The sequence below is a fragment of the Leptopilina boulardi genome, unplaced genomic scaffold (assembly GCF_019393585.1).
Source record: "Leptopilina boulardi isolate dan_hultmark-lab unplaced genomic scaffold, ZJU_Lbou_2.1 LbouV2_292, whole genome shotgun sequence".
NCBI lineage: Eukaryota > Metazoa > Arthropoda > Insecta > Hymenoptera > Figitidae > Leptopilina > Leptopilina boulardi.
Genome location: NW_026137854.1, coordinates 373257 through 387484, shown reverse-complemented (window position 1 = coordinate 387484; position 14228 = coordinate 373257). Strand labels below are relative to the sequence as shown.

The 14228-nt window shown below is 30.5% G+C and overlaps 1 protein-coding gene across 1 annotated transcript in view; it reads left to right on the top strand.

The window, feature by feature from the left end:
• Positions 1–13645, top strand: part of LOC127282261 (GPI mannosyltransferase 2) — a 104189-nt gene extending 90544 nt beyond the window's left edge. The window contains exon 2 of the mRNA XM_051306436.1: positions 12005–13645. Within this exon, the coding sequence (XP_051162393.1) occupies positions 12078–13553 (1476 nt within the window). The 5' untranslated portion in view covers positions 12005–12077 and the 3' untranslated portion in view covers positions 13554–13645. The remainder of the gene's footprint in view (positions 1–12004) is intronic.
• Positions 13646–14228: the final 583 nt, after the last annotated feature.

The window sequence follows — 14228 nt, the reverse complement described above, 5'->3', positions numbered from 1 at the left end:
CTTGTAATAATTATAAATCTCTGATAATTAAAAAATATATATAGGATATATATATAACATCTTTAATTATTTTTAATAATTTATGTCATTTAAAAGTTCTGAAAACGAAATTTTTTTAATATTTATTCAACAAAAAAAATAAACGTATTAAATGTAATATTAACAACAATTCATACTATCATGTAAATTTATATTATATAATCCAAATTTTGTAAAGTTTTAAACTTCAGACTTTTGTAAATTAAAATTATTAAACGATTCAGTTTATCTTAACAGCTCAAGACGTATTTACAAACATTTACCTTTATACCACGATTGAATATTTACCTATATGACCGAGTAAAATCGAATTCGTAATTTATTAATAAATTACTAATCAATCTAGTGTCAAGACTATTTTCCATTTTAAAAATTTGAGTTATTAGCTTTCCTTGAGTTGTTGACTGTAATAACTCTCTAACGCATTTCCTTGGTTCGTCTATTATAATTTAATCAAAAAATCCAAACACAAATGTATTGTTATAAAATATCAAAAAATGTGACAAACATAAAAATTAAATAATCGACTCTTAAAATGCCAGCCTCTATAAAAAGACGTATTTAAAAATATTAATTTCTTCAAAGACCATAAAATTCTACCTAAATACAAAACCAATTGTTTATATATATATATATATATATATATATATATATATATATATATATAGGGGTCAAACCGGCCATGTTAACAGTTGTAAGGCTCTAGTAACTAAAGAAACTAATGACAAACCTTTTATAATAGCTTGTTGGAAAGGTCATCTAATTGCGCAACTTTTTCCTAGAGACACATGTACCTTAAAAGGTATTGTTTAGCTGCTGCATCAATTTTAAAAAAATTTGCAAACTGGCCGGTTTGCCCCACCCCTGAGGTAAACCGACAACCCCTATGGGGCAAACCGGCCAGTTAATTTTTTTTGTTTGTTTAGAGAATTGATTGCAAGTCAAACGTCACTAAATATAAAAAATCAATAAACAATCTTCCCAATGAGGAAAATAATAAGATAGGATTAAATTTCAATTAAAGAAACATCTTATTTATTATAAAACAAATATTTTCAACTAATTGTTGTCGTTCACGAAGAAACGTCTGTCGGTGAAGTTTCTAAATCTTCGTAAATCTCCGTAAAGTGGACAAAGATTCACGAAACCGTGCACGAAATTTTCTAGCCAATAGGTAATCTTCGTGAATTTCTGCTGCAAGGGAAACAGACATAGGCCGGTTTGTCCCACAGGCCCATTTTGACAATAAGACCTGTATAAAAAAATGCTTAGTAAAATCATTAAATAATATACCGATAAATTTAACTGAGGCATGCACCTTCTAAACCTAAACAACAATTTTAATAAATATTACACGATTTTCTCATAAATTGCTTATGAACAGATCCGTAAAAATTTCTAACGGAAGCGAAAAAACAAACTTTTGTTTATAAAATTGCATAAACACAATTAAAAAATGTCAAACTGAAGAAAGAAGTTATTCTTAATATAGTCTTTTCAAATGTATAATTAACATATTTTAAAGTTTGACCAATTCTGAGAAACTAACACCTGTCCGGTTTACCCACATGACCGGTTTGTCCCAGTCTCCTCTTTATATTTGTTTCTTTCTAAAAGTGTTACTTTTTTCAATTAATAGGTTAGGTTTAAGTTTGCAGTATACTTACTGGAAAATCTATCTATGAAGCTTTCCAATGTCCATTCCTGTAGAATATTTTGAACATATTCGTCCATATTAAATGTTTCACTACTTATTTCTATATTTATATGCAATATATACAAAATAAAAACTAATTGTAAAGCACAAATTAATAAATCGCTGCACGCGAGTCACATCTGTGTAATCGGTAGATGCAGCGCCTCGCGGCAAGCTAAACTAACAGGTCAGGCGCTTGGTCGGTATCGCCTGAGAACACCAATAGCTACAATTAATGACCCAAGTCAAAACAGCTCCCTGGTTATAACTACTTGATTTTATAAGATCAACATGACGACTTAAAAAAAAGCATTTGGAACTTTTTTTTTCTCTCCGTGTACCCTCGAATAAAAAAAGGAGAAAAAACCTGAGAAAACAGCCATTGGTGGTTCCGACGTTCTTTTTTTTCACGGCTCCTGCTTTTTCGTATAGTTTTAGCAAATTGAGAAATGTTGGTTCTGATTTTTCGTATAAATTTAGTAAATAACAAAGTGCTAGACTGTTTACTTCCTATACTGTTTTTTCCTATAGTTATTTCAATATTCGATAATTGTAGTTTTTGATTAAGAAATAATAATTTCAGTTTTCGTAAAATGTTTTCAATTAAAGGTATTCGTAAATCTATACCAACTTTTATTATCAAACCAGAATGTTTCGCAATTGAAAAACAAAAATATCAAAATTTCTATTCAGATTTATTAAATATTCTAACAAGATTTCTTTCCGTGTGGATCACCAAATTATTCCCATTCGCCCGTACGTCATTCGAAATAAAAGAATTGTTTTCTTCAATGTTCACTTGCTCATCGAAGATAGTATCCTGGAAAAAGAATTAAATAAACTAAACGTCAACATCATGTCCCCCATCACAACAATTCGCAATGGCTTTTCTTCGAAAGAACTAGCTCATGTCGCAAGTTTCCGGCGACAAGTGTATGTGTCACCTAATGATATTAAAAAAATTCCATCGAGAATGATGGTAAATATCGACGACACTGACTACTAGATCTATGTCTAGTCAGATTCTACTGCGTGCTACGATTGTAAACAAACTGGTCACATAGCAAAGAATTGCCCAAATCATTCTAAACCAAAACACACAAAAGACGAAACAAAAAATCTAAAATCACCACCCACCACTACCTCACCACATAATAAGTTTGAAAATTTAAAATCTATTGAAAATTCACAAGAAAACATTTCCACTTGCACTTCTACCCAACTCAGTAAAGAAACAACCTTTTATCCAATATTTCAAAAACCTATACAATCCGAAAATACATTTAAAAGACATCTTCAACAAGCTCCTTAACTCTCACTACTCAAGAAACAATTACCGAATCTTTCCTACTTTAAATGAACCAGATGTTAGTGATAACGATGTCTCTGATTATGAATCAGGCCTTAGTGATTCATCTATTAATAACAGCCAGAATATAAAAGAGAAACATACACGAAAGAAAATAAAAAAAACCCCAAAATCATCACAAAAATTTCCTCTTGACCCAGAAAAGTGGAAACAGATCGAAAATGTTCTAGAAGACTCTAATAAACAATACCCACTAAATGTTATGCAATTAGAGTTTACTAGATTCGGCTATAGGTTCTGAAACCTTTTTCATATTTAATGGATATTTTACAATGGAATGTAAATGGCTATAATCCTCGTAGAGGAGTCTTAAAAAAGTTGGTTTCTGATCTTACACCAGCCTGCATATGTCTTCAAGAAATAAATTTTAAAAATAATTGTGCTACACTCCGAGGATATAAATCAATTTTCAGAAACAGAATCAGTGAATATAGCAGTGGAGGAGTAGCCTCCTTCATTAAATCAGAACTATTTATTAAAGAAATCCCCTCACAACGTCCCTTGAAGCAGTAGCCGTTTCCATCTACTTGCCAAATAAGATAACAGTTTGTAATGTCTATCTCCCTAACAGCCAACAGTTAGTGATAGAAGAATTAAAGGATCTATTACAACAATTACCTAGGCCTTTCATGATCTTAGGTGACTTCAAATCCCATAGTAAAATGTGGGGTTCTTATAAAAATGATTCTCGTGGACTCACCATCAAAAAATTACTTGAAGAAGAGAACCTAGTCCTACTTAACACAGGACAACCCACTAGATTAAATCTTAACTCTGACTCAGACAATGCCATTGACCTTTGTAACACCTCTCTAAATATTGCTTTGGATTTTGAATGGACGGTTTTTGATTACTATCAAAAAAACCAATTACATACATTTCCCAAATAGATACTCAATAAAGCTAATTGGATCTAGTACAATGAAATAACAGCAGCCGAAAAATCTGTTCCGAAGTCCTCCGGCAAAATTAATAAAAAATTAGTTTGATGGTGGAATTATGATTGTGAAGAGTCTCTAAAAAACACAAAAAGAGCCTACAGAAAAATGAAGAAGGCAAACAATTCAGAAAATACAATAGAGTATAAACAAGGAAGAGCAATATTTCGAAGAACTGCCAAAGAAAGTGAAAAAGAATCCTGGAATAATTTTACACTCTCAATTGCTCCTGACACACCAATAGGACAAATATGGAAAAAAGTTCGCAGCTTAAAAGTTAACAATACAAATATATCCCCCTTCTCCTTTCAGACCAAAATCGAAATATCACCAACGATTTAAAGGACATGAGTGACATGATTGCAGACTCTTTTGCATCTAATTCCAGTGATTCTAATTTCACTAAAAGATTCCAAAACTCCAAAATTAATTCCAATCTCAATATTAACCGCGTTGAACTAGATGATGACCCTGCAGACCCTATCAACAATCCAATTACACTTGAAGAATTTCAACATACACTCTCACTCACAAGAAAAATCAGGCCAGGACTTGACAATATCCCATATGAATTCATAAAACACCTTCCTAAAGAGGGAACAGAATATGTTTTAAATCTATTTAATTTCATATGGTCAAAAAAAGTTTTCCCAGATATGTGGAGAGAAGCTGTGGTTATCCTAATTCCAAAACACAACAAAGATCATTCAAATCCTTCTAATTACAGACCTATTTCTCTTACTTGTAACCTGTGCAAAATCCTAAAAAGAATTGTATCTGAACGACTAAGATGGAGACTGGAAAATCTAAATATCCTTTCACCACACCAGTATGGCTTTAGAAAGTTTAGATCTACAATGGACCACCTAATAAATATTGAATTAGAAGCATGTGAAGCCCTCGCCCAAAACAGTGACCTATTATTAGTCTCTATGGATATTGAAAAGGCGTATGAAATGGTTTGGAAGGACAAAGTGATTTCTCTTCTAAAAAATATACAAATTTCAGGTAACATTTTAGCTTTTATTAAAAACTTTTTACTCCAAAGAAAATTAAAAGTCTGATTAGGCAACGTTGAATCTAAAATGGTCGAACCGTAAATGGAGTACCACAAGGCTCAGTGTAAAGTGTTGTCCTATTTCTCATCATTATAAATAATAGAACGTCCACTATCAAACCTCTAATCAAGTGCCAACTCTTTGCTGATAAGTTTATCTTTTCCCTAAAAGGGAAAGATCCTAAAGTTTTAGAAAATATTGCCCAGAGGACCCTAAACTCTTTAGTAAAATGGTCAGACCAAACAGGTTTTAAGTTCTCAGTAAGCAAAACTGAATTCAAGATCATTTTAAGAAAAAGAAACCCAGTAGCTTGTGAACAATTCTTGGCCTATTCTTCGATAACAAACACTCTTGGACACAACATATAAACAAATTAAAAGCTGATTGCAAAATGAGAGTCAACATTATTAAATCTCTGGCATCTATTAAATGGGGATCTTGGAAAGTTTGCTTAATAAACTCTTTCTCCGCATTAATTCGAACTAAAGCAGATTATGGTTCTATACTGTATGACTCAGCAAACCCAAATATTCTAAAATCGCTAGAACCGATTCAAAATACATCCCTAAGACTCTGCATTGAAGCCTTTAAAACTAGTCCAGTATCTAGTATTCTCGCAGAATCAGTATATTTTCCACTAAAATACAGGAGAATGCTTCTCTGCTTAAATTATAATTCCTCTGGAATATCAAATTATACTATTTCCACCACAGAATATAAATTGTATGAGAACTCACCACACTTACCCAAGCCTCTTAAATTTAGAATATTTAACTACCAAAAAGAACTAAACACCTCTACTCCTACATGCAATCCTCGCAAGTATTATCCAATTGCTCCTTGGGAAAAATCGCCAATAACAATTGATTTATCTATATTAGATAAAGCCAACAACTTACATCCTTCTTTTATCACTGAAGTTTTCATGGACCATATCCAAACATATATGGATTATAACTATTTAACATCTTCTCTTGTGAAGCCTACGCAATTTTCAAACTTCTCACCTTGATAAAAAATTCAATAACTCCCAACAAATCGGTCATCTTCTCAGACTCTTTATCTTGACTAATAGCAATAAACAACAAATACTCTACATCAGCCCTTATCCGAAATATTCAATCTCTTTTAAAAGAATTAATAAATACAAACAATATAATTACCCTTTGCTGGATTCCTTTCCACAAAGGAATAAGAGGAAATGATATCGCTGACAATTTCGCCACAAATGCCACAAAATGGAATATAGAATGGCAATCTCTTCACTCAAAACTACGTGACATTCGATCAAATATTTTTGAGAAGGTCCCTGGCAATCCCACATCCAGATCAGAAGGGTACCGCATCTCCAGATTACGAATTGGACACACCAACTTTAGTCACATTCACCTCATCACAAAATCCCCCACAAATAAATGTTCCAAGTGTAATGAAACAATATCAGTCATTCACCTCATCCGCGACTGCGATGGCTATAATTTAGAAAGAAGAAAAGTTTCTCTAACTGGAAATATTAAAAACTCACTAAACTCTGATGAAGGTCTTAAAAAAGTGCAAAAGTTTTTTTCGAATATAAATATGATTGGTGATATTTAACAAAAATGTATTTTCCTTTTTTTATTTCATAATTTGTCATGATAATCATCAATTAATGTTGTAAGATCGTGGTCGCTTATAACCCTAGTTGTTCAACAGCGACCTTAAATAAATGAAAAAAAGTGGACCTTGAAAAAAATAATTTTAGGCCTTAAAAAACCTTGAAAAGTCCATGAATTTTCTTTTCAAGAATCGCTGGACACCCTGATATTGCAACTAATTAGTATAGTATACTAAAAAGAAGATAAATACTGCTAAATTAGTCATTATTTAGTTGATTTGTGGAAGATAGATGTTAAATTAAACTTTAATTGATTAATATGCACATTCATTACTATAATAATAATTAATTATAATGATAATAATTAATTAATATGCATATAGGCGATTCCACGTGAGATTTATAGTCGAGGTTTAAAATTCGGTTAAAATTCGGCAAAATTCCTGTACCGTACTAAGTGAAAAAAAGTTTATCCTTATGGGTGAGTTTTTTAATCACGAAGTATTGTTAAAATAATTTACAATGTCTGATAGCAACAATTTTGTAAATTTGTTAACTAACATTAGTTTCAATATTGCTAGTATTTACATTAAGTAAAAATGTGAGAGAAATAATTAAAAAATAAAGAAAAGAGCTGTAAAGAGACTTGGTAAAAATAACAACAAAATATTTTGTTTATATAAAATTGTTATTAAAAATATAAAATTTGTTTAATTAATTATTGATTTTGTTAAATATTAAAAAAATACATTATCTTTAAAAAAACTTAAAGCAAACACAAATCTGAAATATCATCTTTAAAACAAGACCAGGAACGTCGAAATCGGTTGAAATTTGTTGGGTCTATGTTAATTTGTCCACGGCCCACTGTGTAGAGTAGGTCAGGTTGCGACTTCGAGAAGGGGGCAAAATTCTGGAAAATAGTCAGGTTGCGGGGATTGCCTGTACTACAATTTACCTTTTTTATATTCTCTTCTTCCAATATAAGAGTCCTTTCGAGGGTCCTTCAGGTTTTATGACTTTTTATCGCAAAATAAATAACCTGTATATTACAAATATAACATTTAAATAATAATTATTTTTTTGAAATACAACAATTTTTAATTTTGCAATGAAAAGCCATAAAACCATAGAAGATTCTACTGTCCTTGATACTTTTTGTCCTTTTCTAACATACGTGTTATAAGGGTAAATCTATAAAATCGGGCAATTTCATGTTACTTATGATTGAAACCATTTTAATAACAGATAGATAAATAACTATATTATTTATAGACATCAGTGCCATTTGAGAACATATTCAATACTTTCAAGAGTATAGTTTTGTCAGCATAAAATGATATCTTCTAGAATTTATGATAAACGATAGTTCTAAAATTGAAAAATGTATGAAATGTGGGAAAAAATATGTGCTCCCTAATTAAAATTAAATTGCAACTTTTCAAAAGTGTTACTCGCTCTTTTGAATAACAGAAATTCATCAAGTTTTTTCGTTTTGTGCTTTCAGCAGTAACGCAATTTCAATTTTTTGGAATGAGCATATTACGGATGAAAAAACGAATAAATTTAGACATTATTAAACAGTGTGCCCTTAAAAATAAGGATAATATAAAATAATTGTCTCTTTGTGTTCAAGCGTGAACGATTTTAAATTTCTAATTTCTTTAATAACACATTCATAGGTTAAAAAATTCCATTCAATTTAATTTTTAATTTATGTTTCATAATTTATTACAATTATTTTAATAAATATTTAATAATATTGTTAACAAAATGCAAAAAGGCATGTAATTTATAGAGAAAGTTTTAAACAGAAAAATAATAATCTACTATATTTGTAAAATTTGTCTGAAAATAATAATAATTGTTTAATAATTTTTTTTTAAACTGAAAACACACAAAAGTACAATATTTATCACAGTTGGCTTTATCCTCGAATAGGTTTTTCGAAAATGTGACAACATTCGGCTAACGCAGATTTGTTGGAAATTGTCCCAGAATTTCAAATTTTCGAGGCCGGAAATCGTAGCAGATCCTTTTTTCAAAATAAACGTATATATGAGCAATTCCACGTGAGATTGAGGGGTCTATCCTTCGATTTTTTCTTTACTACGTTTTTGGGTAGCGGTTATAGGACTTATTGAGTAAAAAATTTTTTGAAAAAAAATATTTATTATTTTTCGAGATATTTACATTAAATAATTAGTGCAACTTTTTTTTCAATTATTCATAACTTTTTCACTTTTAGTCCTAGCAAAAAGTTTCTTAAACGTTTTTTGCTCAGAAAATATTGAAGTTTAAGAACAAAAAATTAAATTTTTTTAATTTATTTATTTAAAAAATTAAATTTTTTAATTTTTAAACTTGTTATTGGGCTCCGTTTAAGCCGAAAAAATTCATGAACATTCCTTAATGAGCCAAAGATATGTGCCAAATTTGGCAAATACACTATTTTTTGTTTTCGAGATATTAATTAATTAATTAATAAAAATTAATCAAAAATAAAATATTTTACAAACAAATAAAATTAGAATAATTTTAAAAACACCATTTTAATGCCTTGAAAATTCGGAATCCTGGCACAATTTTCGACAAATCTGCGTTAGCCGAATGTTGACACATTTTCGAAAAACCTATTCGAGGTTAAAGCCAACTGTGTTATAGAATAAGGAAATCTATTTAATAGTTAATTATAACGTTTGACAAGTTTAAATACATGTTTAATCTAAAATAGTCACTATTTTCATTTTCTTAAGAAAATTGAATATCTTCTATGATAGTTAAAATACATACTGTTTCAGAGATATTGTATTTACATTCTATTCATATTATATATTAAGTATAGTTAAATCTCATAAAAAAATTTATTTTCTCTATTCTAGCAAAATAGATTATTGCTAAGGCGATATTAACTATACTTATAACTATTCCAGAGATTATTTTGCTAGTTTATACAAAGTTTTTTTAGCGTGTGGGCCAATCAGGTGATTTCAACTAAATGTAGGTTATGTTCGTTTCTGATTCATATAACAGCTGCAATCATTTACAACAAATAAATGCTTTGCAAGTGTATATTTATTACAAATAAGTAAGTTATGCAAAATATATATGTGGAACAATAATTTAATGTGATTTTCATAAAATAAATATTGATTTAGATGCTCTGGAAAGCAAAGTTCATTTTTTTTACATTCGATTTTTTCGACCATCGAGATATTTCGATACATTTTCATGTACTTTGCATGCACAGTCGAATGCGTGCCATTTTTTTCTCAACGGACTAATATTCGGAAGTGTATCAAGTATAAGTAATTATTTTCTTTATCTTGAAATTCGATTGCTTTCATGTATTTTTACTATTTGTTTATAAATAAACAATTTTTTTGTAATGAAAATCAATATTTTTGCACAAAAAATATCATTAAAACTATAATTCAAGATAAGTAGAATGCCGTTTCGATAATTTCAATCGATCGATAAATTACTTTAAAATTAAATTTTTTTTTAAATAAGGTCAAAAGCATTAATTTGTTAATAACAACAAAAATATTTTTTGCAAAATCGTTTTAGAGGGTAATTGTGCATATATAGGGGAATGGTGTCAGGGTTGCCCTGTTGAAAATTCCTATGTGAGAACACATATGGGATCCCATCCAGGATCTCTTGTGAGTTCTTATGTGGGTTCCCATACAGGTTCACACATAAGATCCTGTATGAAAAGGTTCCTGGGATGAACTTGCGTGAGATCAAGCGCACGATCTTATGTCTCTGTAAAAGCAATAACACAGGATCCCATGAGGTTTCCTGTGTAGGTTCCTATATGAACAACACGATAAATAGGAACACACATGGGATCTTATCCGAGATCTTGTATGAGTTCTTACATAGGTTCTCACATATAAGAAGATTAATAGCAGCTTAATAAGATTTTATAGAATGCTTTTATATATATGCTATTAATCTTCTTATATGTGAGAACCTATGTAAGAACTCATACAAGATCTCGGATAAGATCCCATGTGTGTTCCTATTTATCGTGTTGTTCATATAGGAACCTACACAGGAAACCTCATGGGATCCTGTGTTATTGCTTTTACAGAGACATAAGATCGTGCGCTTGATCTCACGCAAGTTCATCCCAGGAACCTTTTCATACAGGATCTTATGTGTGAACCTGTATGGGAACCCACATAAGAACTCACAAGAGATCCTGGATGGGATCCCATATGTGTTCTCACATAGGAATTTTCAACAGGGTGGACACTTGTCAGGGTTGGACACTTGGCTTTTTTTAAATAAGAACACTAGCGCCACCTGTGTGCGTACGTGACGAATCTTCTAGTAGTATAACCTAACTTTTTGTGGCATTACATTTTTGGAGAATCAAAAGTAGCGTCTCTTGTGACTTCGGTGTTATTGTGGTGTTCTGTGACTGCAATCGTAACAAAAACAGTTTCAAAACTATCAGAGATCCTGGCTAATTTTTTGACGTTCTGTAATTTTATTTTTTAAATTTGTTTCAAATACAACAATTATTGGTTCAAATGAGAGGTGTGTAAAAATCTCGAAACTCGATCGAGTATTTTCGAGCTTTTAGTTTTTTGATTTAAGTCGAGTAGGCTTAGTTCGAATCGAGCTGAGTTTATTTAACAGCTCGAAGTTTTTCGAGTATTGGAATGATTTCGATTACTCGAATTATTTTTTGAATACCAATTGAAAAGTTGTAACAATGTAATCCTTTTTAAATTAGTAGTTTTCTATTGATGAAAGAATGCAAATTCGTTTACCAGTACAATAGTAAAAATTATTATCTATTAATCGAAAGAAAGCGTTGCACATTTTTTTTTGACTTTCCTTATATGACTCAGCCCTGAGACCTGCAATAGAATTTTCTATGGCGCGCAGCGTTCTCTAGTGGTTATGTAATAAATTACTGAAGCTTGCTACCCACCCCCTGGGGAACGCTGCACGTCCTAAAAAATTCTATTGCAGACCTCAGGACTGAGTCGTATAAGGGAACTTGAAAATATACTGCAACGCTCTATTTTTTTCAGTGTACAGGTCAAACTTTTTTCCATCTTATTGATTAAAAGTTATACCTGTTTGAAAATCCACTGTTCACAGTTTTCAAAAAATTCAATTTACTCCCCCTCCCCGACAGTTTTTAGTAAAACCTAAGAATACTTCGTGGTTAATGTACTCACCCATAGAGCTAAATTTCACCCCATATTTTGCCACTCAGAAGTTTGAATAATGCTTTTTTAAATATGTTAATAAATTATCAGAATGTTTGCAATTTTGTTTCAGTTGGAATGAGGTGATAAATACAAATTAATGGAGATGGGCAGCTTTATTATAACTTATGGTTACCTAATTGACAATGTACGGCCCTAGGAAGAAAGTATGGTGGTTTGCAATTACCTCTCGTATAATAATAATTTTTTTGCAATTTGTTTTCAATTTCTTATGTTCTGACCACGATGCTGATGCCTTTTCTAGTCCTCGAAATCCACGAGAGAAACATTCTATTTTCGATAACGTAATAACTTTTTTATTTGAAGGGCTTACCAGGTGGGATGCACAATATCTAATTCACATTGCTAAATATGGATACACATACGAAAATACCTTAGCATTTTTTCCACTTTACCCAATGACAATTAGATGCATAGCTATGTTAGTAAGAATAGTTTTCTTTGTTCTTAATGATCATAGCGTAATAGTCTTGACTGCCATTGGCATTAATTTAATATTCTTCATTAAATCTGCAGTAATTTTATTTGATCTCAGCTTGAATGTTTTAAAAGATGTTTCTTTAGCCTATAAGGCAACAATACTATATTGTTTAAATCCAGCAAGTATTTTTTTCTCGGCTGCATATTCTGAATCAATGTTTGCTTATTTAACATTTCGAAGTATGTTAGCTAGTGTTGAAAATAATCCATATATATCTTTACCATTAAGTCTGTCGACTTTAGTTCGTTCAAATGGATTAACTAATTTAGGCTTTCCAGTTTATAACTGGGTGAAAAGTATGATGAACACCGCTGTTCCTAATTTTGTTTCCGAATATAAATACTATTCTTCAAAATGGTCTATAATTTTTGACTTCAGACACATTTACCTAAGTATTTGCCAGATTGTGACAGTTGTTTTGTTATCAATAGTTCCTTTCTGTCTTTTTCAAATTTATAATTATTCAAAGTTTTGCATTCCTCAGGCAAACGTCACTGACTTGCCGCCCTATATTGTACATTATTCTATAGAGAACAATCTTGTTCTACCTGGAAGTATTCAATTACCGTGGTGTGACTTGGCAATACCTATAGCTTATTCGTCTGTTCAGGAAAGGTACTGGAACGTTGGTTTTATGAGGTATTATCAAATAAAACAAATTCCTCAATTTCTTCTCGCCTTTCCTATTTTGTACATCATGCTTAAATTTAATATTAAATTTTTAAAAGAACATAGAAGAAATTTAGTAAATTTAAGTTTTTTTAAAACAAAAGAAAAAAATGAAAACACTGTCAAAACTTTCTATCCACTCTCAATGTTTCCTTTTGTTATACATAGTTTATTTTTAACATGCTTTTGTATTTTCATTGTACATATTCAAATTAGTACGCGTTTATTAGCGTCTGCAAGTCCTGTGATGTTTTGGTATTGTGCATTTGCCTTATCTTACAAAAGTAAGAGCTCAGAGTTTGATGAGTTAAATAATTTGCACTCGAAATGGAAAGTGTTTCTTTTGACACAGAAAAAATACTCTAAGTCAGATATATTTATTTTAAGCTATTTTCTAAGTTACATTGTAATAGGTACATTTATGTTCTCAAATTTTTTACCTTGGACGTAATGTGAACATAAATTAATGACTTAAACATTTTAATTATATTATGTTATTAAATAATAAAGTGTTAATAAACTAATAAAAATGTTAATATATAATTGACATGTTTATTTTTATTATAAAACCATTTCCTAATATTCCTATTTATATACTTTAATCCTCAAACTGTACACTGGGTAAACTGTAATAATCTTACAAAAACAACCGGATATTGATTTGATTAAAGATTTCGTTGTATGTATAAAACAAAAAATATTTCTTATGAGTCGAGTGTAGCTAACTTTTAGTACCAATATCGGTAAGGTAGAAAACCATATTTTCCGAATAACAAGGTAAAATTACCAACAAAACACTGTTTTCACAGTGTTTTTAATGCAGAGGTTAGAATTAGTAAGAATAATTGTTTTTTACTTAAATGTACGTTTCTTTAATGTATAATCATTTATTTTTGCTTCTAATTTAATTTTCCATCGTTTCTGCATCCATTTAATTGCTTTTTCTTGATTAAAAGGCCTACAAAAGTCGTTCGTTTCAGTGCGTTTACAAGCTTATGAGAATTTCGGATACCGAAAGGTGCTTGTAACCGTTTACCAGCTATTCAGCTTGCAACCGGAATCCGCGGTTTTTGTATCTTTTATTTTTTACTGGTTTTTTTGCGCAATTTTCTATTAAAGTTAACAA